The sequence below is a fragment of the Culex pipiens genome, chromosome 1, assembly GCF_016801865.2.
Source record: "Culex pipiens pallens isolate TS chromosome 1, TS_CPP_V2, whole genome shotgun sequence".
In the NCBI taxonomy this organism is placed as follows: Eukaryota; Metazoa; Arthropoda; class Insecta; order Diptera; family Culicidae; genus Culex; species Culex pipiens.
This window is the reverse complement of record NC_068937.1, coordinates 74733533-74761495: the sequence shown is the minus strand read 5'-3', so window position 1 is coordinate 74761495 and position 27963 is coordinate 74733533. Positions and strand designations below refer to the sequence as shown.

General features: G+C 41.9%; 2 protein-coding genes across 5 annotated transcripts in view; one reads left to right on the top strand and one right to left on the bottom strand.

The window, feature by feature from the left end:
- LOC120428492 (protein RCC2 homolog) overlaps positions 1–27963 on the top strand; it is a 115270-nt gene that overhangs the window by 69693 nt on the left and 17614 nt on the right. For all 4 annotated transcript variants that reach the window (XM_052706597.1, XM_039593506.1, XM_039593507.2 and 1 more), the window contains exon 6: positions 4067–4331. In XM_052706597.1, the coding sequence (XP_052562557.1) occupies positions 4067–4331 (265 nt within the window). The remainder of the gene's footprint in view (positions 1–4066; positions 4332–27963) is intronic.
- LOC128092548 (uncharacterized) lies at positions 19518–26206 on the bottom strand. Its single transcript, XM_052706599.1, has one exon. The coding sequence runs from the start codon at positions 22322–22324 to the stop codon at positions 21302–21304; it is 1023 nt and encodes a 340-aa protein (XP_052562559.1). The 5' UTR covers positions 22325–26206; the 3' UTR covers positions 19518–21301.

Below are 27963 nucleotides of genomic sequence, written 5' to 3'. Positions count from 1 at the left end.
CCTACAGAAGGCTACGAGCGTCTATAGGCTGATTTGTCTTAGGGTATGTAGTGCGTACCGCACCACATCAGCAGAGGCGGCCTGCGTCTTAGCTAGCATGATCCCAATTGGACTACTCGTCCAAGAAGACATGCGATGCCACGAGCTAAGAGGGGTCAGAAGGCATCGTGCTTCGGCCAGGATAGTTACCATGGCTGTTTGGCAAAGAAGCTGGGATGACTCGACCAAAGGGCGATGGACACATCGCGTGATACCCAACCTAGAGAGGTGGGTAAACAGGACGCATGGTAAAATAAATTTCTACCTAACCCAAGTCCTAACGGGGCATGGGTGCTTCAGACAGTACCTACATAGATTCGGACACGCAATCTCACCCAATTGTCCGAACTGTACAGGCATCGTCGAAACGGTGGAACACGTGGTATTTGAATGCCCCGGTTCCAAAGTAGCAGGGAGATCTTGTTGCTGGGATGTGGTCCTGACACCGCTGCTCCTCCCTGACGTAATATCGAAAGACAGTTCCGGGGAGGCTTGAAGGCTTACCGTGATATTAGGGCGGGTACGTCCTATGCAAAAGGAAAAAGGACCCAGGGAGACAAATTCTACACCTGTACTGAGCTAACGATCTAACCTATAGGTTAGACCATGGCCAACATTTACTTCCCCGTCCGACGGGGACTTACTTACCTCTACACCACGGGTCCCGGCAAAGCTCAGAAAACGCCAAATAATCTCGACGATGTCATTGTACACTGAAAATACGCCACACCTTTTATTCAAGTGCCCAAACACTTGAATGATTGAATAAAGAGCGTTCTCTACGGAATTGGTCTTTTTTCGTCAATTTTAATTTTTGTATTTTTTAATCCGGCTGAAACTTTTTTGGTGCCTTCGGTATGCCCAAAGAAGCCATTTTGCATCATTAGTTTGTCCATATAATTTTCCATACAAATTTGACAGCTGTCATAAAATGCCAACTTTTCAGAAATTTCCAGGTTGTGCAAAAAATCATTGACCGAGTTATGAATTTTGTAATCAATACTGATTTTTTAAAAAAATCGAAATTTTGGTCGCAAAAATTTTTCATCTTCATTTTTCGATGTAAAATTGAATTTGCAATCAAAAAGTACTTTAGTCAAATTTTGATAAAGTGCACCGTTTTCAAGTTATAGCCATTTTTATGTGACTTTTTTGAAAATAGTCGCAGTTTTTCATTTTTTTAAATTCGTGCACATGTTTGCCCACCTTTGAAAAAAATATTTTTGAAAAGCTGAGAAAATTCTCTATATTTTGCTTCTTCGGACTTTGTTGATACGACCTTTAGTTTCTGAGATATTGCAATGCAAAGGTTTAAAAACAGGAAAATTGATGTTTTCTATGTCTCACCCAAACAGCCCACCATTTTTCAATGTCGATATCTTAGCAACTAATGGTCCGATTTTCAATGTTAAAATATGAAACATTTGTTAAATTTTCCGATCTTTTCGAAAACAATATTTTCAAAATTTTCAAATCAAGACTAACATTTTAAAAGGGTGTAATATTGTATGTTTGACAAATTTGTATGGAAAATTATATGGACAAACTAATGATGCAAAATGGCTTCTTTGGGCATACCGAAGGCACCAAAAAAGTTTCAGTCGGATTAAAAAATACAAAAAAAATCGAATGACCGAAATCCTAGAGAACTGCTCTAAAGCCACATCATAGATCTAATTGGTTTGCGCATCAACATCAATCCAAATCACAATCAAATGCAATTGATTGGGCGATTGACTTTTTGGTATGTTTTGACACGTTATTTTCACTCGGGTGACTCAAGCTTTTCAAGTGTTTTGCTCATTTTTTTTTTGAAAATTAAATATGTCTTTATTGAACTTTCTTATAATAATTACATTTCATTTACATTCTAAGTGGTATGGCTATATGCTCTTCATCTTTGTTATATTTTTCGTTTTCTTATTAACTGTTCACATTCATTTATTTACTTCAAATTGTTTTACATTTTTGCATTGAATCGAATACATTTGGGTAAAAAAGAAAAAAAAATCACTTTAACAACTAATCCTAACTTAAAACTAAAAAAGTAAATTCATTGAAATATTCAAAATCATTAGAACGAGTAAACTACGAACTGTATTTTAAGATAAATCCTCCAAGCGTTCTTACTTGTTCCGCACGAGTTTTGCAACCACGCAGAGTTGTTGTCATCTCGATGAAAATGTTCAGAAGTTCTTGTGGTGAAAACAGGTCACTACTGCCTTCATCCGTTGATGCTGGTTGGTTTTCCCTCGGTTGCTGACTGAAGCCAGGAGGTGTTGTGTTCTCTGCAACTTTTTGCCGCTGATTTAACGGCAATGGCTGCAGATTTGGAACCACTCGAACAGATCCCGCTCCAGGTGACGCCAAAGCAGGAAAATCCACGTCCGTGAAAGTTGGTGGTGTTTTGCGACGATTTGGTTGGTGCCTCGTCGTCGCTTGCTGCCGAATTTTTACAAACTCAGCTCGTTTTGGGCAGCTTCGATTCCTGGTAGAATGGTCGCCACCGCAATTGAAGCATTTAGCTTCGATGTTCTCGTTGATTGTGTTGCAAGCTTGAGTTTTGTGCTCACCTCCGCAGGTTGCACAACGACTCTTGATGAAACAGTTCCTTCCACCATGTCCAAACTGCAAGCAATTCGAACATTGTGTCACGTCACGGTGCACTGGACGATAACGTTCCCAAGTCACGATGATGTTGAAAATTGCCCGAACTGCTTTCAGCTCAGACGGCGTTGTCGATCCTTTCTCGAGATGAACCAGGTACAGTTGATCACGATACTTGATGTCCTTGTTGTGTCTCGTCATCTTGAAGACTTCGATCACGTTCAACTTGAGAGTTTTGAGCTCTTCTTTCAGCAAACTCACATCCATGTCGTACAGGCCTCGGAGGACCTGTTTCATGGGGCGTTTACCTGGATCGTCATGGCTGTAGTATTCAATCTTGGTGTTGTTCAGGAAATCCCGAACGTAGTTGTAATCCTTTCTGGTAGGTAGCAGAATTTTGAGTCCATCAGCACACAAGCGAATGGAAGCTCGTAAAGCACCAGATTTGATAAACCCGGTCAGCCACTTTCGCACCGAATCCGATGACGATGTTTTCACAAAAATGGGTGGCAACTTTTCCCGTCGTTCAAATTCTTCCTTCTCGCTCACGTCCACAGGGAGGGTAGCGAACTGGTTTCCAGACGAATTTTGAGCGTCCTTGCTCAAACTGCCTGGCTTTGCAGGTAGCGCTTCGGCATTCTTTAGCTTCTTCAAATCTGCCGATCCTGCTGGTGAGGACCGCCTCTTTTTCTTGCCGTGAGGCATTTTTGCACTTTTTAAGCACTTTTTTGGTTTGTGAGGGACGCACGTCTGACTCGCTTCTCTGCTGATCGCAGACTGTGTTTTGCTCATGAATTTGTCCCACTGTCTTAAACTGTTTAAAGTGATGAGGAAAACACCTGGAATTGATCTTAAGATCTACACAAAACAAGTACTATTCAAAGTCAACGTCATTTTCCTCTTGAATTTAATCTGTTTCACTGATTGATTTTAGCGCGACTTTTATCGAAGGCTAGAAGCGATGCTAGAACGAGTAGCACAAAAACCTCTTCCGTTTTCATCTGGCTGGCTGGCGCAGTGGTAGCGTGCCAGACTATCAAGCGAGAACCTGTACATCGCTTGTACGTACTTTTATTTTTGAACATCATTTTTAATTCAAGTGTTTGGGTATTGAAATTATTTCATGGTCAATCACCGCAATTTCAAGTGTTTTGCGATTGATATTTGAGTAATCTGTATAGCAGGGTCAGATCATGTGCTAAACACTTCTATGCGCTGTGGGAGTTTTGCTCAGTGTAGGAGCCCAAAAGATAGTGACCAATTAAAATCCTCAATTTATTCCAAAACATCATGATTGGATATCAAAATGCACCAACAAATTTCGCGTCGATTAACACCACTTAAAAATCTTAAATTTAGCAATACTATTTATGTAGGTTGGCTAACATAACAATTAATAACTTTTGTGTTTTACTTCCAGGTTGATAAAGTTTTTCGACGTCCAGAATCGAAAAGTACTACGTGTCTATTGCGGGTATTCGTACAGCCTAGCGACTACCGATATAGGAACTCTTTTTTTGTTTGGACAAAACAAAAAAACTGGTGAAGCCAACATGTACCCTAAACCTGTTCAGGATCTGGCAGGCTGGAATATTACCAGCATTGGAACAAGCAACACATCCATTGTCATTTCTGCAGATGATTCATTGATTGCATGGGGGGCATCGCCGACTTATGGAGAATTGGTACGTTATCTTGGGCTTGTTCATAAGCTGTTGGGGCCAAATCCCCCAACTGGATTCTGCGGGTGGACTGTATTTTCGGTATGGAGTGATAAAAACACTGGGGCTTGCTTTTTTCACCTTTACTTCACAAAAACTCTTAAATTCCTGATTTTTATTTACACTGTGCGACGTGTCTCGTTCGCGTCTAGAAACGGAGTGACTTTCGCTCTCTCTCCCTCTCCGCTCGTTCGTTTGCGCGCGCTTCGACTCGCGCCGTTTTCGTCGTTGCGTCGTTTCGCGCTGTCACGTTGGCAGCGCCGTCGCTGACAGCGACGCAGGGCTGGACTCACGCACACTGGGTGGCAGTTGCGCAAATCCGGTTAAACATTCGGCGTGCCGAACATTCTCCCCCCGGGTTGAGGCGTCACGGCTTCAGGTTCGCTGACACGCTGGGCCGGTGTCGGTCGTTAGTTCTGGGAGACTCCGTCGATCGCTGGCGGTTCCAGGTTCATTGCGACCAGACGAGCAAGCAACTCCTTTGCACTTGCTGGCATGGTGGTGATCGTTGTGTGGAGCGAAGCGCTGCGTCTCTTCGTGGTGCTGCAGAAGATTGCAGGATCGCTCAATTTCTCCTCAGCTCTTCCAGATCTGAGCATCAGGTGCATCTGAGATGTGCACCTTTCTTGTTGTCCGCTACGTCAGGCTCGGTTGGCAGCAATGCACCTTCTTGCACTGCTTGGCACGTGTCAACGTCTGGCACAACGTCGACGTGCTCAGCTGGCTCCGGTATGGGGACAGCTTCTGGGTCGTCCAACAAGGCACTACTTCGTTCTGCTGCCGAGTACTCATGCGGAACCACTGCCGGTTCCTCGGACGACTCTTCTTGTCGATTCTCGGGCTCGCGGTTTTTGTCTCGGCACTACCTCGGTCATCTGACGAGGACTCGTGTGGAACCACTTCAGGTTCCTCGGGTGGCAGTATCGCGTGTACTGCGGGTTGAGTCTCAGGCTCGTGAAACTCTCCTCGCAACCTCTTCTGGCTGCTCAGGTCAGGGTTCGATTCTTGGAGGGGTTGACACTGCTCGACCGGATCTTCACGGACCGGGAAGCAGTCGATGTCCGTGCGGCAATCATTACACATCGGCTCGCTACGCTCGCTGTCCACAATGGGCGGACTCAAATAGGGTTCAAAATGGGCACCTACCTTGGTGTCAAGTGCACCCGGCTCTCGATCATCTGCATGGAATCTCTCGGCGTTCGCAGCATCCGGAACATCGCCGGCTCCGGAAGAATCGCCTTCGCCACGAACCTCGGTCGTGGGAAGCGGAGTTCGGATGGCCTCTTCCTTCAAGATCGGTTGTTGCTGTTGCTCAGGAACAGCGGCATGCACGGGCTGAGACAGCAGTGCGTTGTTCAGGGCCACAATCCGCAGGTTAGCCTCCTGAACCAGACTCACCACTCAAGCCTACTCGATGTCGTGGTTGAAGCGTTCACCAGCGTCAGCGTCGCTTACCTTAAACTCGTCGCAAACCTTGTTGAACTCGCCGTAGTACTTCTCGACGTTCCACACGAAGACTTGGATCTGGGCAAACGAAGGCAGCTGGTGGTTCTCCTCGAACGCATTCAACCTGTCCACGACCCGCGAAATCTTACCCTTGACGAAGTTTCGCTTGATGGTCAAGGAACGCGCCGACTTCTGCTCCATCTTGTCGAGATCTGATGTTTTGGATTCGCGCAGGAATCTGTTGCTCCGCTGTGGCTGCGCTCAGGACGACACGAGAGCGGCAGCGTCCTGTTGCACTTCTGCTTTCCAGCTAGGCACACTGGATCACTTCTTCGAGCTGCCGGCTCACCAGCACTCTTCTGCTCGGGATTTTGCAGTCTGCGTCGCAGCACTGCTTGCACTTTTCGCTGCTCTTGTAGAAGGTTACTCTTTGTCACTTTCTAGTCGGGTTTTCTACGCCTCGCGCTCACTTTTCTTCGGGTACGGCGTGGCCGATGGGACCGCTACCGCCGGTTTCTTCAGCACGCTGCTCTGTTGGCTCACCACACCGACGCAGGGCTTCTTCGTGGCCAATGGGACCACTCTTCGTTCCTTCTCACGGCGTGGATATCAGATCCAGCCGTCGGAACTACCTGCCCAACGTGGCCAATAGGACCAGTCCGTCGGGGCTTCTCGCACGTCACTCTGCTCACAGAGCAACGCACTTCACCGTGTGGCCAATGGGTCCACTCTTCTAGCACCTTTTCACGGCGTGGACATCAGGTCCACCCGTCGGAACTTCTGCCTGACGTGGCCAATGGGATCTCCGTCAGGGCTTTTCTGCGTACCACTCTGCTCACAGAGCTGCGCGACACTCCATCACTTCTTCACTGCACTTTTTCTGCTCGGGTGGCCAATGGAACCACCTTCCACGCACTTCTGCTCGGGGCGGCCAATGGGACCGCATCTGACGAGGATTTCACTTTTCATGCAGCAAGATGGCGGCGCACGTAGAGACCCTAAATAGGGAGACTGGTCTAAGCTGGCTAAATCGATCTGGCAACGTATGTTTTGAGCTTGGCAACACTGATAAGTTTTGCTGGGCGTAAAGGCAAATGCTCGTTTGGATACGTCAAACTCGTGTCTGTTTGGGTACGTCAAATTCACTTCGACCAGTCTCCCTATTTAGGATCTCTAGGCGCACGCCCATCTCTCATCGACGAACACACACACTTTTGTTCTTCAACAAGATCGCGTCGCAAGCCCATCTCTCGCCGACGAACACATTTTCTTCGTGCGACAAAATGGCGGCGCACACCTCTGTTTTTTCTTGTGTGGCAAAATGGCGCGAACGTCCCAGATTTGCCGACACACACATACACACGCACTTTGCTCAGATGGCCAATGGGACCACCTTCCTCGCAAAGTTCACAACGTCCATTTTCTTCTGCCGGTGGCCAACGGCCACTTACGGCGGCCATGGGACCGCTCCCGGTGCACTACGCGCCGCTGGTTCGACCACACGCGCGTTCCGGACCGTCGATCTGCTGGATCACCACACGGTTTTTCCAACGCTGTTCCGGGCCGCGTGGAACGCCCTCCGGGATTCGACGTTTTCCGGATCACTGCTCGCGAACTTCGATAGGCCAACTGTCTATTCGGATCGTAAGGACCAAATGTTGGGGCCAAATCCCCCAACTGGATTCTGCGGGTGGACTGTATTTTCGGTATGGAGTGATAAAAACTGCTTTGCTTTTTTCACCTTTACTTCACAAAAACTCTCAAATTCCTGATTTTTATTTACACTGCGCGACGTGTCTCGTTCGCGTCTAGAAACGGAGTGACTTTCGCTCTCTCTCCCTCTCCGCTTGTTCGTTTGCGCGCGCTTCGACTCGCGCCGTTTTCGTCGTTGCGTCGTTTCGCGCTGTCACGTTGGCAGCGCCGTCGCTGACAGCGACGCAGGGCTGGACTCACGCACACTGGGCGGCAGTTGCGCAAATCCGGTCAAACGTTCGGCGTGCCGAACATAAGCTATGTGTATCTTTAGGGAAGGAAACGGAGGTTTGGGTTCTTTCTAATCTCGCTATTTGCCAGGGGTGCCCAACCTTTTTATCGTCTTTGAATGAATAAAGAAATTTATATATATATATATATATATATATATATATATATATATATATATATATACAGCAATTCCCCACGAAAACAGCATGGAAAAAAACAAAAGCCCTCGGATCGGGCTCAAAATTTTTCTGGGGGTTCCCTGGCCGAAATAATTAGACCCGTATTTTTTTGTTTGGCCATTAGGGTGACCTACGCCGTGTTAGGGTGGTCTGAAAAATGGCCATTTTCGTCGATTTTCGCAAAAACCACTTTTTTCGAAAAATCATAACTCCTCGCCATTTTAACCGATTTCAATTATCTTATACGCAAATGAAAGGTGATAAGTTGGCCTTTCAAAGAAAAATAGTAAGAAGTTTCAAAAATTTAGCCTAACATATGAAAAGGGCGTATGAAACTTTAAAATGCCGTTTTGACGGTGTCTGGACCAAAGAGCCTATGTCTGGAAATATTTTTATCGGATTCCCCGGACATTTTTACATAACATACTAAAAAATGGGAGGAGTTCATTAACAGGATTCCGAGATATGATTTTTTGAAAATAAAATCCGTGTTTTTTGACGCGCCGCGCGCAAAAACCGGAGAATGACGAAATTGGCAAAAAATCAACATTTTTCACTAAAACTGCGATAGCTTCAAAATTTCAGCGATGACCTATACATGTCTGGGTACCAAAAGTTGCGTCATTTAATTACGAAAATTTTGGTACCCCGAAATGTATAGGTCATCGCTGAAATTTTTAAGTTATCGCAGTTTTAGTGAAAAAGGTTGATTTTTGGCCGATTTCGCCATTTTCCGGTTTTTGCGCGCGGCGCGTCGAAAAACACGGATTTTATTTTCAAAAAATCATATCTCGGAATCCTGTTAATGAACTCCTCCCATTTTTTAGTATGTTATGTAAAAATGTCCGGGGAGTCCGATAAAAATATTTCCAGACATAGGCTCTTTGGTCCAGACACCGTCAAAACGGCATTTTAAAGTTTCATACGCCCTTTTCATATGTTAGGCTAGATTTTTGAAGCTTCTTACTATTTTTCTTCTAAAGGCCAACTTATTACCTTTCATTTGCGTATAAGACAATTGAAATCGGTTAAAATGGCGAGGAGTTATGATTTTTCGAAAAAAGTGGTTTTTGCGAAAATCGACGAAAATGGCCATTTTTCAGACCACCCTAACACGGCGTAGGCCACCCTTATGGCCAAACAAAAAAATACGGGTCTAATTATTTCGGCCAGGGAACCTCCAGAAAAATTTTGAGCCCGATCCGAGCACTTTTGTTTTTTTCCATGCTGTTTTCGTGGGGAATTGCTGTATATATATATATATATATATATATATATATATATATATATATATATATATATATATATATATATATATATAATTCCCAATTCCCCACGAAAACAGCATGGAAAAAAACAAAAGTGCTCGGATCGGGCTCAAAATTTTTCTGGGGGTTCCCTGGCCGAAATAATTAGACCCGTATTTTTTTGTTTGGCCATTAGGGTGACCTACGGCGTGTTAGGGTGGTCTGAAAAATGGCCATTTTCGTCGATTTTCGCAAAAACCACTTTTTTCGAAAAATCATAACTCCTCGCCATTTTAACCGATTTCAATTATCTTATACGCAAATGAAAGGTGATAAGTTGGCCTTTCAAAGAAAAATAATAAGAAGTTTCAAAAATCTAGGCTAACATATGAAAAGGGCGTATGAAACTTTTAAATGCCGTTTTGACGGTGTCTGGACCAAAGAGCCTATGTCTGGAAATATTTTTATCGGACTCCCCGGACATTTTTACATAACATACTAAAAAATGGGAGGAGTTCATTAACAGGATTCCGAGATATGATTTTTTGAAAATAAAATCCGTGTTTTTCGACGCGCCGCGCGCAAAAACCGGAAAATGGCGAAATCGGCCAAAAATCAACCTTTTTCACTAAAACTGCGATAACTTAAAAATTTCAGCGATGACCTATACATTTCGGGGTACCAAAATTTTCGTAATTAAATGACGCAACTTTTGGTACCCAGACATGTATAGGTCATCGCTGAAATTTTAAAGTTATCGCTGTTTTAGTGAAAAAAGCTGATTTTTTGCCAATTTCGTCATTCTCCGGTTTTTGCGCGCGGCGCGTCAAAAAACACGGATTTTATTTTCAAAAAATCATATCTCGGAATCCTGTTAATGAACTCCTCCCATTTTTTAGTATGTTATGTAAAAATGTCCGGGGAGTCCGATAAAAATATTTCCAGACATAGGCTCTTTGGTCCAGACACCGCCAAAACGGCATTTAAAAGTTTCATACGCCCTTTTCATAAGTTAGCCTAGATTTTTGAAACTTCTTATTATTTTTCTTTGAAAGGCCAACTTATCACCTTTCATTTGCGTATAAGATAATTGAAATCGGTTAAAATGGCGAGGAGTTATGATTTTTCGAAAAAAGTGGTTTTTGCGAAAATCGACGAAAATGGCCATTTTTCAGACCACCCTAACACGGCGTAGGTCACCCTAATGGCCAAACAAAAAAATACGGGTCTAATTATTTCGGCCAGGGAACCCCCAGAAAAATTTTGAGCCCGATCCGAGGGCTTTTGTTTTTTTCCATGCTGTTTTCGTGGGGAATTGCTGTATATATATATATATATATATATATATATATATATATATATATATATATATATATATATATATATATATATATATATATATATATATATATATATATATATATATATATATATATATATATATATATATATACAGCAATTCCCCACGAAAACAGCATGGAAAAAAACAAAAGTCCTCGGATCGGGCTCAAAATTTTTCTGGGGGTTCCCTGGCCGAAATAATTAGACCCGTATTTTTTTGTTTGGCCATTAGGGTGACCTACGCCGTGTTAGGGTGGTCTGAAAAATGGCCATTTTCGTCGATTTTCGCAAAAACCACTTTTTTCGAAAAATCATAACTCCTCGCCATTTTAACCGATTTCAATTGTCTTATACGCAAATGAAAGGTAATAAGTTGGCCTTTAGAAGAAAAATAGTAAGAAGTTTCAAAAATCTAGCCTAACATATGAAAAGGGCGTATGAAACTTTAAAATGCCGTTTTGGCGGTGTCTGGACCAAAGAGCCTATGTCTGGAAATATTTTTATCGGATTCCCCGGACATTTTTACGTAATATACTAAAAAATGGGAGGAGTTCATTAACAGGATTCCGAGATATGATTTTTTGAAAATAAAATCCGTGTTTTTTGACGCGCCGCGCGCAAAAACCGGAGAATGACGAAATTGGCAAAAAAACAACTTTTTTCACTAAAACTGCGATAACTTTAAAATTTCAGCGATGACCTATAGATGTTTGGGTACCAAAATTTTCGTAATTAAAAGACGCAACTTAAAACTTTTAAATAAGTTAGCAATGAGATTTTCAAAAACTGTAGCAGTAAAAGTTTTCATTTTCAAAACAAGAAAAAAACTTTTAATGTAGCAATTTTTAGCCACTTATTGATTCAAAAGTAAGTTACTTTTGTCATTACCATAATATTTTTTTGTGTGAATTAAAAATCTTATTTAAAACATAGTTTTTTATAGTGTAGGATTAAAAATAATATATAAATATATATATATATATATATATATATATATATATATATATATATATATATAAATGATAAATGTCCCCCCGGTAGAACCTTCCCTCAGGGCCATGGCCACTCTGGGTGTGGCCAATCCTGTCAAAATGGCCTTTTTCATCACCAGTATCAAAAACCATGAATTTTGATACCCATATTGCCCCAAAGTCGTATGGTTCGATAAATGTCCCCCCGGTAGAACCTTTCCTCAGGGCCATGGCCACTCCGGGTGTGGCCAATCCTGTCAAAATGGCCATTTTCATCACCAGTATCAAAAACCATGAATTTTGATACCCATATTGCCCAAAGTCGTATGGTTCGATAAAATGTCTCCCGGTAGAACCTTCCCTCAGGGCCATGGCCACTCCGGGTGTGGCCAATATCCTACCAGTTTGGTCCCAACCCCGTTACCTTGAATCATTCTGGTTTCCGAGTGACCGTTCTAACAAAGTTCTTTAGAACAGAATTCCTCCCAAGATGGTGCACAACCTGTGTATTTCAATGTGTGTATGTGTGTGTGAGCAATAAAATTACCACCGTCGATCCGTCTCTGACGGATTTTCGGTCAAAACTAACTGTTCAGAGGCTATCTGTTAGCTTATATAGCTCGCATGAAATGTGGCAACATGGTGCAAATTTTGCCTCGTCTCCTGCTTTCTTGGAACTGTCACGCGAGAATGTTGCACCATTGTTGCCACACTTCATTCGTTGCTGACCCCTTCCGCAGTACCAAGCATGCAACATTTTCGTAACGCGCGACATTTTTCGTTTTTCTGGATTGACACCTCACCAGAATAGAGCCCTTAGGACAAAGTTCTTTGTCAAAAATCGTCAAACCACCAAACGAAAACACCAGATGAACACGTCTAAAAAGGGTGGTGTAACGAAGAAATGAGTGGTTTAAAAGCCATTCAAGTGAATCTCCACCATGCTAAAGGAGCATCTGGAATCCTCAGCAGGAGATTCATTAAGGAAAAGATTGACATTGGATTAATTCAAGAGCCATGGTCAAATAATGGAAAGGTATTAGGATGCCCCACCAACTCAGGCAAACTTTTGTACGACAGCAAGCACTGCCACCCAAGGACAGCAATTTTGGAAAGTAAGGATATTAAGTTTGTCCCCATTACTGAATTTATTACAAAAGATTTAGATGCAATCAGAGTAGAAGTTCCAACTATTAATGGCAAAACAGAGGTAATCATTGCTTCAGCGTACTTCCCGGGTGATACAGAGGAAGTACCAACGCCCGAAGTTGCTGCACTTGTCGACTATTGCAAGAAACTTAACAAGCAATTCTTAATCGGGTGCGACGCAAATGCCCATCACACAATTTGGGGTAGCACCATCCGCGCGATCCGCGCCGTCCGTAACAACCCTGCACTTCTCATCATTTTGTTGGCACACACAGTGACACACACGAGAATCCCTCAAACGCTTAATGAATATCGCCAAAATTAACTTTTCACTTTCGCTTACTTTTTCACGGCGCTTAAGATATGAAATTGCTTCCAACTACCGGCAACATGTTCTTTTGATCATTAGTAAGGCACTCACTTGAAGAATAATCCCGAAAAATGTAATAAATTAGCAAGCGCCATCAAAAAAACAAACGCGCCAAGTCGTTTGACGTTTAAATTTTCACTTTGCATTCTAATCGAAGGCTGAAGAAAACCGAGCGAGAGACGAAGGCAAAAAAGAACAAAGGCTGGCCGTCAACACCACCAGCAGCACAGCCAGCGATGCCAGGAAACTTTCCCTATAAATGCCACTTTTCGTGAGTGTTCGTTTGAACTGTCAGCGCAAATGGCAACACTCGACAGAGTGTTGGAAGAAAAAAGAACTAAGCCGATATTAGAAAAATGGGCGTGGCCCAATGCATTCGCCTCGATTAGAATACCCTTGGGAATTTTTTTTTGTTAAATGCTTGGTAAAGAAATAGAATAACTTTTAGTGAAAGTGAAAATAAACAGAAATGTTCACAAAAACTTGCTCTACTCGTTGGTGTACTTGGTTTTAGTAAAATTCAAGGGAGACTCTAGATTATCCAGCATCATTCAAACACGACCGCTTATTAGGATTAAAATGGGTAGATTTCCCCTATATCATTAATTGGATAGAAGCAATGCTAACGGATCGCGAAATTTCTGCAGACTTTGGAGGAACAAGACGGACTATCAAATCAAAAAAGGGTGCCCTCAGGGGGGAGTGCTATCACCTTTACTATGGTGTCTGATAGTCGATGTACTTCTTCGAAAGCTTGCAGGAATGGGATTCGAAGTCATAGGGTATGCTGATGATGTGTCCATTTTGATACGAGGAAAGTACGAGAGTACTCTAAGTTGTCGAATGCAAACTGCACTGAATTATACACTGCGATGGTGTAAGCAAGAAGGGCTTAATGTAAATCCCTCCAAAACGGTCATCATTCCCTTTACCAAGAAGAGAACAATGGAAAAGCCTGTACTTGAGTGGAGTAAAAATCGACTTCTCATCTGAAGTAAAATACCTAGGTGTTACTTTGGATAAGAAACTCAATTGGAACACACACCTTGAACAGGCAATAAGGAAAGGCACTAATGCCTTATGGACATGTAGTCGTGCCTTCGGGAAGAAATGGGATTTAAACCCTAAAATGATTAAATGGATCTACACGGCTATTGTGAGACCAAGAATTAGCTATGCCTCTTTGATTTGGTGGCCTAAAACAAAGGAACTAACAGCTCAAAAAAGGATAGGTAAACTTCAGAGACTTGCATGTCTAGCAATTACAGGGGCAATGAAGAGCACCTCCTCGGATGCTTTAAATGCCCTACTAAACCTGCTACCTTTACATCAGTTTGTTCAACTTCAGGCAGAGCAAAGTGCCTTAAAACTGAATAAGAGTCTGAATGTCCTAGATGGTGAACTAAGACTTCAATTTGGATTTGAAGGAACAAACAATCGAAGACTGGATGCCGATCACAACAAACTTTGACATTCCCTTTAAAGTGGTTAAAACAAGCCGCATAACATGGGAATCTGGTGGTCCTTCCATCCGGTCCGGTTCCATTGTATTTTACACGGACGGCTCAAAAATGGACCAAAACACAGGTGCGGGAGTGGTTGGTCCTGGAACGAGAATTTCAATCCCAATGGGAAAATCGCCAACGGATTTTCAAGCCGAAATCTATGCCATCTTAGAATGTGCAAGAACTTGTCTTAGAAGAGGGTATCGATACTCAAATATCTGCATCTTCTCTGATAGTCAAGCAGCTTTGAATGCATTAAAATCGTTCAACTGCTCTTCCAAGCTAGTCTGGGAATGCATTCTCTCTCTTAGACAGGTAGCCTCAAGGAACGCAGTCAATCTATACTGGGTACCTGGGCATTGTGGGATCGAGGGAAATGAGATTGCTGACAGATTGGCCAGAGCAGGTTCTGAAAATGCCTTTTGTGGTCCAGAACCGTTCTGTGGAGTACCATCAGACTGCGTAATTCAATTAAAACTAAAAAGATGGGAATCTGATATGGTAACTAATAACTGGAATGCCACAATTGATTCCAGACAAGCAAAACGTTTTATTACACCTGATGTAAAGTCCGCGAAGGCGTCATTAAAACTTAGCAAAAAAAACTTAAGGGTATATTCTGGCTTAATGACAGGTCATTGCCCTTGCAGATATTATTTAAAAAAGCTTAAGAAGGTTGAAACTTCTATGTGTCGTTTTTGTCAACATGAAAACGAAACTGCAGAACATATATTATGTGATTGCATAATGCTTGTTAATCATCGACTTTCTGTATTCAATCAAAGGCTGATTAAGCCTACCGACATATGGAAATCTCATCCCAAAATGGTTATATATTTTATTAATCGAGTAGAGCCTAACTGGGATAACATGCAAAGGCAGCCACCGCCCCCCACATCTCAATTGTGATGGACGAGCTGTGCTGCAAATAATATACTGGGTCACACCACAATATACCTATAATTTGGTCGCAGTGGTACAAGGCTCTACAAAAAAAAAAGTTCTTTGTCATACTGGTCATGTGTAACATAACCACCTGCACCTTTTTTGAAAACTTTTTCTTACTCTTGTCTATTCCATAATTTTAAGTAATAATGTTTTCGATTGAATTACGATGTAAAACACAGCTGAAAGGAACACCAAAACTCTGTTATGTACCAAAATGAACTCATTGTAACTTGATTATTCACAAATAAAACCAGATTGAATTGAATTGAAACACACAAAGAAAAAATACTCTAAATTTAAAAAGATCGTTCGTTGGATTAAAAGTTCGCGTTGGTGAATATTCGTAGAAAGATCAAACTTTTTAATTTAAAAATTAGAAAGTTTTTGATACTACCAAGCACTTCTGGAACGAAATCGTTGTATCGGTAAAAGTTTTTTACTTTTATTATAAGAAGAAACTTTTTATAGCAACAATAAATAACATTTAACATTACAGTGATGATTTTAAAAAAATGTGATGGATTTTATTTCTATTTTTATTTTAATATTAAAAATGCTGCTTATGCAGCTTAATATCGCGGCCTACATTTTGGAGCGCGACAGCGATGTAGAGAACAGGGTGGTCTCGTTGCCGGCCATCATCAGGACAGGCTTGGAGGAGTTGGCCATTGGGTGTTAATTCGAGAAGGTAAGTCGGGAAGGTAAGTCGACGTTCCCGATCACATCGTCCTCCTTCGAGAATGGCACAGATGTTGCCAGTTCATCCGGCCGAAGCTGCGCCGTCGCGAGTTGAGAGTTTGCGGGCGGGAGTTGCTGAAAGAGTTTGAAAGTAAATTAAATTGGCTAGACACTGAACACGTTCTCAATACTCACCGGTGACTTCTTCGGTATTCCAGGTAGATGTTCTTGATCAGGTTCGTCTGATATCGCTCCAACCTTTGGAAGTAATCCGGTACGACAGCTTCAGGACCTGCGGCTTTCGTACAGATGGTTCTTCCAGAACTGGTGCAAACTGTTCTTCCGGATGTTTATGTAATACTCGTCAAACATGTCCCGCACCGAGAAATGGACTGCGGACCCTCAGGACCAGTGCTGTTAAACGTTTAGATAAACGACGTTTAACTTAATGGAATCGTTAAAAGTTAACATAAACGTGAACGCGAACGGAGCCTACGTTGATCTTAACTTTAACGCGAACGGAGCACGTTAATTAACGTCGTTAATTAACGCGTTGATTAACGCGTTAATCTTTGTGAGGCTCCGACTTTGAGGGCCTGTATCTCCCAAACGGTAACATCTAGCGGGTTACTTCCAGTTGCATTTTACGGGCATTAACTGTGACTATGAGTTCCCGGTGAAGTAATTTGTTCAAAGTGGCCACCGGTTCCGGCAACCCGGAACATCCGTCAAGCATGTTTTTTAAAGTTTTTGTCGTTCAATCGTCATTTGAGCCAATGTTATGAGACGTTGTTTGTAGTACATAGGTATACTGACTATATTGGGTCAGTTCAGGGTATCTGTGGCCACTCCGGAACCGATTCCATGGTACCACGCAAATGGTTCCGACGATTGTGATATTCAAAAGTCGACCTGTTGCTTATCAAACTTCGTATAGTTAAAATCATTAATCATCCATTATCATGCTGTGCCCTTTGACCCGATCGGACCACTCCGGAACCGGTTACCGGTGGCCTCGGAGGAAGTGTACTGAGTATAGAAAAAGTCATTTCATGTGACATATCAAACTTCATGAAACTGAAAATTATAACCAACGAAGGCCAAACTGACGTCTTCAGGGTTGATCCTTCCGGAATCGGTCACTGGAGGCTACAGTGCTTACCCCTCCCCCCTCTCGCTTCTCCTGCATCATAGAGAAAGTGCCGACGTCTTATGAAGAATTTTATGTTAATAAAAATATATATTAGCTATACACTGGTTTGGTTGGCTTGTTTTAAAATCATCGACAGAACATTCAGAAGTGGTTCCATAACACAATCTGAGAGGCCTTGTACTAAAAATTAGGCAAATTTGACAATTGACGTAATAAACAGCAACTACTGGCTCTCTGATCGGGTTTCCATGGTAACCGGCGAGAGTGTCAAACCTGTACAATTCAGCTGGTTAATTTGCCTACTTGGGTACAGTGCAATTGGACTTCAACTGCATACCATCTTGTAGCCTACTAATTGCAAGCGCACTGGAGTTTAAAGACGGGTCAACCGGAACCAATACAAAAGTGCATCGGAAATATTTCCCGAATATTATAAAAAATCTTCATACTGAATCATAAGGCACCGACATGCATCTAAGTGGTTATAATTTTCAGTTTCATGAAGTTTGATATGTCACATGAAATGACTTTTTCTATACTCAGTACACTTCCTCCGAGGCCACCGGTAACCGGTTCCGGAGTGGTCCGATCGGGTCAAAGGGCACAGCATGATAATGGATGATTAATGATTTTAACTATACGAAGTTTGATAAGCAACAGGTCGACTTTTGAATATCACAATCGTCGGAACCATTTGCGTGGTACCATGGAATTGGTTCCGGAGTGGCCACAAATACCCTGAACTGACCCAATATAGTCAGTATACCTATGTACTACAAACAACGTCTCATAACATTGGCTCAAATGACGATTGAACGACAAAAACTTTAAAAAACATGCTTGACGGATGTTCCGGGTTGCCGGAACCGGTGGCCACTTTGAACAAATTACCTCACCGGGAACTCATAGTCACAGTTAATGCCCGTAAAATGCAACTGGAAGTAACCCGCTAGATGTTACCGTTTGGGAGATACAGGCCCTCAAAGTCGGAGCCTTACAAAAATTAACACGTTAATCAACGCGTTAATTAACGACGTTAATTAACGTGCTCCGTTCGCGTTAAAGTTAAGATCAACGTAGGCTCCGTTCGCGTTCACGTTAATTTTAACGATTAACGGACGCGTTAACGTTAATTAACGTTTAACAGCACTGCTCAGGACATCCCACACTGTCCCGTCATCACTTCCGGCACATAATGCTGCTGATAGTCGTAAACCGCCGGCACCGAGTGCAACATCCGCGCTGACCACCTCCGATCGCTTCTCGTCGTTTCCCTCTTCCGTCGGATCCTTCTCCTCACCGTTAAAATTAACTTTATCGAATACAACCGGTGCCAATTCACATCCGCATAAACGGCGTCCTACAAAATCAAACAAAATCAAACACAAACGCCACCCAAGCTTCCTTCTTACCCATTTCGGTCGTGAAACAGCTGCAGATCCGGCAGGAAGCTGGCCTCATCCTTTTGAAAACCAACTTTCCCCTAATCCCCTAACCTTGTTCCGCACCATCCTCCTTCGAAGGTATTCGCGTCCAAGTCCTGGCTGCGGACGCGTTCTGTTTTGATTGACGTCGTGGACCACCACTCACTAACCACCGGAATCACCTAAACGTTTGTTTACATTTTGGACTTAGACGTACACGGTTTCACGAGAACGACAAAATGAAAGAAATTATACAGTCGAATTAAAAGTTAAAACTTTTAAATAAGTTAGCAATGAGATTTTCAAAAACTGTAGCAGTAAAAGTTTTCATTTTCAAAACAAGAAAAAAACTTTTAATGTAGCAATTTTTAGCCACTTATTGATTCAAAAGTAAGTTACTTTTGTCATTACCATAATATTTTTTTGTGTGAATTAAAAATCTTATTTAAAACATAGTTTTTTATAGTGTAGGATTAAAAATAATATATAAATATATATATATATATATATATATATATATATATATATATATATATATATATATATATATATATATATATATATATATATATATATATATATATATATATATATATATATATATATATAAAATATATATATATATATATATATATATATATATATATATATATATATATATATATATATATATATATATATATATATATATATATATATATATATATATATATATATATTCATATATTATTTTTAATCCTACACTATAAAAAACTATGTTTTAAATAAGATTTTTAATTCACACAAAAAAATATTATGGTAATGACAAAAGTAACTTACTTTTGAATCAATAAGTGGCTAAAAATTGCTACATTAAAAGTTTTTTTCTTGTTTTGAAAATGAAAACTTTTACTGCTACAGTTTTTGAAAATCTCATTGCTAACTTATTTAAAAGTTTTAACTTTTAATTCGACTGTATAATTTCTTTCATTTTGTCGTTCTCGTGAAACCGTGTACGTCTAAGTCCAAAATGTAAACAAACGTTTAGGTGATTCCGGTGGTTAGTGAGTGGTGGTCCACGACGTCAATCAAAACAGAACGCGTCCGCAGCCAGGACTTGGACGCGAATACCTTCGAAGGAGGATGGTGCGGAACAAGGTTAGGGGATTAGGGGAAAGTTGGTTTTCAAAAGGATGAGGCCAGCTTCCTGCCGGATCTGCAGCTGTTTCACGACCGAAATGGGTAAGAAGGAAGCTTGGGTGGCGTTTGTGTTTGATTTTGTTTGATTTTGTAGGACGCCGTTTATGCGGATGTGAATTGGCACCGGTTGTATTCGATAAAGTTAATTTTAACGGTGAGGAGAAGGATCCGACGGAAGAGGGAAACGACGAGAAGCGATCGGAGGTGGTCAGCGCGGATGTTGCACTCGGTGCCGGCGGTTTACGACCATCAGCAGCATTATGTGCCGGAAGTGATGACGGGACAGTGTGGGATGTCCTGAGGGTCCGCAGTCCATTTCTCGGTGCGGGACATGTTTGACGAGTATTACATAAACATCCGGAAGAACAGTTTGCACCAGTTCTGGAAGAACCATCTGTACGAAAGCCGCAGGTCCTGAAGCTGTCGTACCGGATTACTTCCAAAGGTTGGAGCGATATCAGACGAACCTGATCAAGAACATCTACCTGGAATACCGAAGAAGTCACCGGTGAGTATTGAGAACGTGTTCAGTGTCTAGCCAATTTAATTTACTTTCAAACTCTTTCAGCAACTCCCGCCCGCAAACTCTCAACTCGCGACGGCGCAGCTTCGGCCGGATGAACTGGCAACATCTGTGCCATTCTCGAAGGAGGACGATGTGATCGGGAACGTCGACTTACCTTCCCGACTTACCTTCTCGAATTAACACCCAATGGCCAACTCCTCCAAGCCTGTCCTGATGATGGCCGGCAACGAGACCACCCTGTTCTCTACATCGCTGTCGCGCTCCAAAATGTAGGCCGCGATATTAAGCTGCATAAGCAGCATTTTTAATATTAAAATAAAAATAGAAATAAAATCCATCACATTTTTTTAAAATCATCACTGTAATGTTAAATGTTATTTATTGTTGCTATAAAAAGTTTCTTCTTATAATAAAAGTAAAAAACTTTTACCGATACAACGATTTCGTTCCAGAAGTGCTTGGTAGTATCAAAAACTTTCTAATTTTTAAATTAAAAAGTTTGATCTTTCTACGAATATTCACCAACGCGAACTTTTAATCCAACGAACGATCTTTTTAAATTTAGAGTATTTTTTCTTTGTGTGTTTCAATTCAATTCAATCTGGTTTTATTTGTGAATAATCAAGTTACAATGAGTTCATTTTGGTACATAACAGAGTTTTGGTGTTCCTTTCAGCTGTGTTTTACATCGTAATTCAATCGAAAACATTATTACTTAAAATTATGGAATAGACAAGAGTAAGAAAAAGTTTTCAAAAAAGGTGCAGGTGGTTATGTTACACATGACCAGTATGACAAAGAACTTTTTTTTTGTAGAGCCTTGTACCACTGCGACCTAATTATAGGTATATTGTGGTGTGGCCCAGTATATTATTTGCAGCACAGCTCGTCCATCACAATTGAGATGTGGGGGGCGGTGGCTGCCTTTGCATGTTATCCCAGTTAGCTCTACTCGATTAATAAAATATATAACCATTTTGGGATGAGATTTCCATATGTCGGTAGGCTTAATCAGCCTTTGATTGAATACAGAAAGTCGATGATTAACAAGCATTATGCAATCACATAATATATGTTCTGCAGTTTCGTTTTCATGTTGACAAAAACGACACATAGAAGTTTCAACCTTCTTAAGCTTTTTTAAATAATATCTGCAAGGGCAATGACCTGTCATTAAGCCAGAATATACCCTTAAGTTTTTTTTGCTAAGTTTTAATGACGCCTTCGCGGACTTTACATCAGGTGTAATAAAACGTTTTGCTTGTCTGGAATCAATTGTGGCATTCCAGTTATTAGTTACCATATCAGATTCCCATCTTTTTAGTTTTAATTGAATTACGCAGTCTGATGGTACTCCACAGAACGGTTCTGGACCACAAAAGGCATTTTCAGAACCTGCTCTGGCCAATCTGTCAGCAATCTCATTTCCCTCGATCCCACAATGCCCAGGTACCCAGTATAGATTGACTGCGTTCCTTGAGGCTACCTGTCTAAGAGAGAGAATGCATTCCCAGACTAGCTTGGAAGAGCAGTTGAACGATTTTAATGCATTCAAAGCTGCTTGACTATCAGAGAAGATGCAGATATTTGAGTATCGATACCCTCTTCTAAGACAAGTTCTTGCACATTCTAAGATGGCATAGATTTCGGCTTGAAAATCCGTTGGCGATTTTCCCGTTGGGATTGAAATTCTCGTTCCAGGACCAACCACTCCCGCACCTGTGTTTTGGTCCATTTTTGAGCCGTCCGTGTAAAATACAATGGAACCGGACCGGATGGAAGGACCACCAGATTCCCATGTTATGCGGCTTGTTTTAACCACTTTAAAGGGAATGTCAAAGTTTGTTGTGATCGGCATCCAGTCTTCGATTGTTTGTTCCTTCAAATCCAAATTGAAGTCTTAGTTCACCATCTAGGACATTCAGACTCTTATTCAGTTTTAAGGCACTTTGCTCTGCCTGAAGTTGAACAAACTGATGTAAAGGTAGCAGGTTTAGTAGGGCATTTAAAGCATCCGAGGAGGTGCTCTTCATTGCCCCTGTAATTGCTAGACATGCAAGTCTCTGAAGTTTACCTATCCTTTTTTGAGCTGTTAGTTCCTTTGTTTTAGGCCACCAAATCAAAGAGGCATAGCTAATTCTTGGTCTCACAATAGCCGTGTAGATCCATTTAATCATTTTAGGGTTTAAATCCCATTTCTTCCCGAAGGCACGACTACATGTCCATAAGGCATTAGTGCCTTTCCTTATTGCCTGTTCAAGGTGTGTGTTCCAATTGAGTTTCTTATCCAAAGTAACACCTAGGTATTTTACTTCAGATGAGAAGTCGATTTTTACTCCACTCAAGTACAGGCTTTTCCATTGTTCTCTTCTTGGTAAAGGGAATGATGACCGTTTTGGAGGGATTTACATTAAGCCCTTCTTGCTTACACCATCGCAGTGTATAATTCAGTGCAGTTTGCATTCGACAACTTAGAGTACTCTCGTACTTTCCTCGTATCAAAATGGACACATCATCAGCATACCCTATGACTTCGAATCCCATTCCTGCAAGCTTTCGAAGAAGTACATCGACTATCAGACACCATAGTAAAGGTGATAGCACTCCCCCCTGAGGGCACCCTTTTTTGATTTGATAGTCCGTCTTGTTCCTCCAAAGTCTGCAGAAATTTCGCGATCCGTTAGCATTGCTTCTATCCAATTAATGATATAGGGGAAATCTACCCATTTTAATCCTAATAAGCGGTCGTGTTTGAATGATGCTGGATAATCTAGAGTCTCCCTTGAATTTTACTAAAACCAAGTACACCAACGAGTAGAGCAAGTTTTTGTGAACATTTCTGTTTATTTTCACTTTCACTAAAAGTTATTCTATTTCTTTACCAAGCATTTAACAAAAAAAAATTCCCAAGGGTATTCTAATCGAGGCGAATGCATTGGGCCACGCCCATTTTTCTAATATCGGCTTAGTTCTTTTTTCTTCCAACACTCTGTCGAGTGTTGCCATTTGCGCTGACAGTTCAAACGAACACTCACGAAAAGTGGCATTTATAGGGAAAGTTTCCTGGCATCGCTGGCTGTGCTGCTGGTGGTGTTGACGGCCAGCCTTTGTTCTTTTTTGCCTTCGTCTCTCGCTCGGTTTTCTTCAGCCTTCGATTAGAATGCAAAGTGAAAATTTAAACGTCAAACGACTTGGCGCGTTTGTTTTTTTGATGGCGCTTGCTAATTTATTACATTTTTCGGGATTATTCTTCAAGTGAGTGCCTTACTAATGATCAAAAGAACATGTTGCCGGTAGTTGGAAGCAATTTCATATCTTAAGCGCCGTGAAAAAGTAAGCGAAAGTGAAAAGTTAATTTTGGCGATATTCATTAAGCGTTTGAGGGATTCTCGTGTGTGTCACTGTGTGTGCCAACAAAATGATGAGAAGTGCAGGGTTGTTACGGACGGCGCGGATCGCGCGGATGGTGCTACCCCAAATTGTGTGATGGGCATTTGCGTCGCACCCGATTAAGAATTGCTTGTTAAGTTTCTTGCAATAGTCGACAAGTGCAGCAACTTCGGGCGTTGGTACTTCCTCTGTATCACCCGGGAAGTACGCTGAAGCAATGATTACCTCTGTTTTGCCATTAATAGTTGGAACTTCTACTCTGATTGCATCTAAATCTTTTGTAATAAATTCAGTAATGGGGACAAACTTAATATCCTTACTTTCCAAAATTGCTGTCCTTGGGTGGCAGTGCTTGCTGTCGTACAAAAGTTTGCCTGAGTTGGTGGGGCATCCTAATACCTTTCCATTATTTGACCATGGCTCTTGAATTAATCCAATGTCAATCTTTTCCTTAATGAATCTCCTGCTGAGGATTCCAGATGCTCCTTTAGCATGGTGGAGATTCACTTGAATGGCTTTTAAACCACTCATTTCTTCGTTACACCACCCTTTTTAGACGTGTTCATCTGGTGTTTTCGTTTGGTGGTTTGACGATTTTTGACAAAGAACTTTGTCCTAAGGGCTCTATTCTGGTGAGGTGTCAATCCAGAAAAACGAAAAATGTCGCGCGTTACGAAAATGTTGCATGCTTGGTACTGCGGAAGGGGTCAGCAACGAATGAAGTGTGGCAACAATGGTGCAACATTCTCGCGTGACAGTTCCAAGAAAGCAGGAGACGAGGCAAAATTTGCACCATGTTGCCACATTTCATGCGAGCTATATAAGCTAACAGATAGCCTCTGAACAGTTAGTTTTGACCGAAAATCCGTCAGAGACGGATCGACGGTGGTAATTTTATTGCTCACACACACATACACACATTGAAATACACAGGTTGTGCACCATCTTGGGAGGAATTCTGTTCTAAAGAACTTTGTTAGAACGGTCACTCGGAAACCAGAATGATTCAAGGTAACGGGGTTGGGACCAAACTGGTAGGATATTGGCCACACCCGGAGTGGCCATGGCCCTGAGGGAAGGTTCTACCGGGAGACATTTTATCGAACCATACGACTTTGGGCAATATGGGTATCAAAATTCATGGTTTTTGATACTGGTGATGAAAATGGCCATTTTGACAGGATTGGCCACACCCGGAGTGGCCATGGCCCTGAGGAAAGGTTCTACCGGGGGGACATTTATCGAACCATACGACTTTGGGGCAATATGGGTATCAAAATTCATGGTTTTTGATACTGGTGATGAAAAAGGCCATTTTGACAGGATTGGCCACACCCAGAGTGGCCATGGCCCTGAGGGAAGGTTCTACCGGGGGGACATTTATCGAACCATACGACTTGGGGCAATATGGGTATCAAAATTCAAGGTTTTTTATACTGGTGATGAAAATGGCCATTTTGACAGGATTGGCCACACGCGGAGTTGCCATGGCCCTGAGGGAAGGTTCTACCGAGGGGACATTTATCGAACCATACGACTTGGGGCAATATGGGTATCAAAATTCATGATTTTTCATACCGGTGATTAAAATGGCAATTTTGACAGGATTAGCCACACTCGGAGTGGCCATGGCACTGAGGGAAGGTTCTACCGGGGGGACATTTATCGAATCATACGACTTGGGACAATATGGGTATCAAAATTCATGATTTTTGATACTGGTGATGAAAATGGCCATTTTGACAGGATTGGCCACACCCGGAGTGGCCATGGCCCTGAGGGAAGGTTCTACCGAGGGGACATTTATCGAACCATACGACTTGGGGCAAAGCAAAGCAAAGTAATCCACTTTAACGACCCCCGGGTCTTTTGTGGTCTCTGTTGCAAGTTTCTGCTCATTTCTAGGCGTCCGAAGGTTATGTGTGGTGAGTCATTCAAAACCTCTTTTACGCTAATGGACCGACGTTTTACTTCCCCATCCGATAGAAGGCGTGGTCAGGCAAATCTCGTCTCGAAAAATGCCACCGGGTCCGTCTGGGATTGAACCCAGGCCATACTGGGGTTTAGAGGCTACCACCGGACCCGGTCTTGGGGCAATATGGGTATCAAAATTCATGGTTTTTGATACTGGTGATGAAAATGGCCATTTTGACAGGATTGGCCACACCCGGAGTGGCCATGGCCCTGAGGGAAGGTTCTACCGAGGGGACATTTATCGAACCATACGACTTTGGGCAATATGGGTATCAAAATTCATGGTTTTTGATACTGGTGATGAAAATGGCCATTTTGACAGGATTGGCCACACTCGGAGTGGCCATGGCCCTGAGGGAAGGTTCTACCGGGGGGACATTTATCGAACCATACGACTTGGGACAATATGGGTATCAAAATTCATGGTTTTTGATACTGGTAATGAAAATGGCCATTTTGACAGGATTTGCCACACCCGGAGTGGCCATGGCCCTGAGGGAAGGTTCTACCGAAGTGGCATTTATCGAACCATACGACTTGGGGCAATATGGGTATCAAAATTCATGGTTTTTGATACCGTCCCAAGTCGTATGGTTCGATAAATGTCCCCGGTAGAACCTTCCCCAGGGCCATGGCCACTTCGGTTGAGGCCAATCCTGCCAAAATGTCCATTTGCATTACCAGTATCAAAAACCATGAATTTTGATACCCATAGTGCCCCAATTTATATGGTTCGATAAATATCCCCCCGGTAAAACCTTCCCTCAGGGCAATTGAATAAATTGATTACTCCTTTATTTGACCTCCTGGCCAAATGGTGTCTTCGGAAGAGTTGTTGTACTTGACATTTATCGAACCATACGACTTGGGGCAATATGGGTATCAAAATTCATGGTTTTTGGTACCGTCCCAAGTCGTATGGTTCGATAAATGTCCCCGGTAGAACCTTCCCCAGGGCCATGGCCACTTCGGTTGAGGCCAATCCTGCCAAAATGTCCATTTGCATTACCAGTATCAAAAACCATGAATTTTGATACCCATATTGCCCCAATGTATATGGTTCGATAAATATCCCCCCGGTAAAACCTTCCCTCAGGGCAATTGAATAAATTGATTACTCCTTTATTTGACCTCCTGGCCAAATGGTGTCTTCGGAAGAGTTGTTGTACTTGATAAGGGCTATCTTTTAAAGTTATTGACATACAGGGTGACGACCTTCCAGGGTGTCAACCAAAAACTAACTCTGTTGGATGACGTTGTAGGGCTTTGGTGAATTGCGCAAAGTTGTAGAGGAGAAAATTTCATGAAAGTTTGTCAAAGGCGCCAAATTTGTAGATTTTAATCTACTACGTCATTTTTGCAAAAATGGTAAAAAAGCACTTTTTTTGTGATAACTTAAAATGTTAGCATTTTAGCGGCCTACTATGTTCTGAAGAGTTGTTTATGACATAAAATTACACATCTTTGCCCAAGACAGCAAAATGCTGTAAGCCTTTATTGAGGAGTTATAACCATTTGTAAGTGAGTTTGAGCATTTTTTTAAGTTGAAATGTTTTCGAAATGGCGAATTTTGGTGCAAAACCGAACAATGCACATGAAAGTTCACACTTTCAACTACATTTTCTGAAAATATCTCCGTGTCTATCGGTGTCGATTTAGAGATACAGTGGACTCTCTCGTTGTCGATCTTCTCGATATCAATATTACTCCAGCTGTCAATAAATTTTTCAGTCCCTTCAAATTGATTGCTTTGATTTTTTGTTCTATAATTTCTCGACGGTCCCTTCAATATCGACAACGAGAGAGTCAACTGTATCTCAATTTGAATTTGACGGTTTTTAATCAATTTATTTATAATTTTTAAGCGGAATCTTATTGAAACGTGGTAATAATCGGTAAATTGAAAGGGTAAATTGATCGATTTTAATATTGCTTATTGCGAGATAAAATCACGTTTCTCCTTCGCTGTGAGTGACAGGAGATTATTGCCGCCTTATTACCGCAGTGTAAAATCAGCAAGTTGAACTGAAATTCTGGTTGATTTGGCTGTCAACTTGGTTTGTTTTGAATATTTTCCAAAAAGTCAGCTCAAAACTCAAGGCAACCTTTGACAACAGCCAAAAATTTGTTCTG

What these genes read in the sequence shown, in the direction of transcription:
- LOC128092548 (XM_052706599.1), bottom strand. Translation starts at nt 22,324, where the DNA reads ATGCCGATCACAACAAACTTTGACATTCCCTTTAAAGTGGTTAAAACA.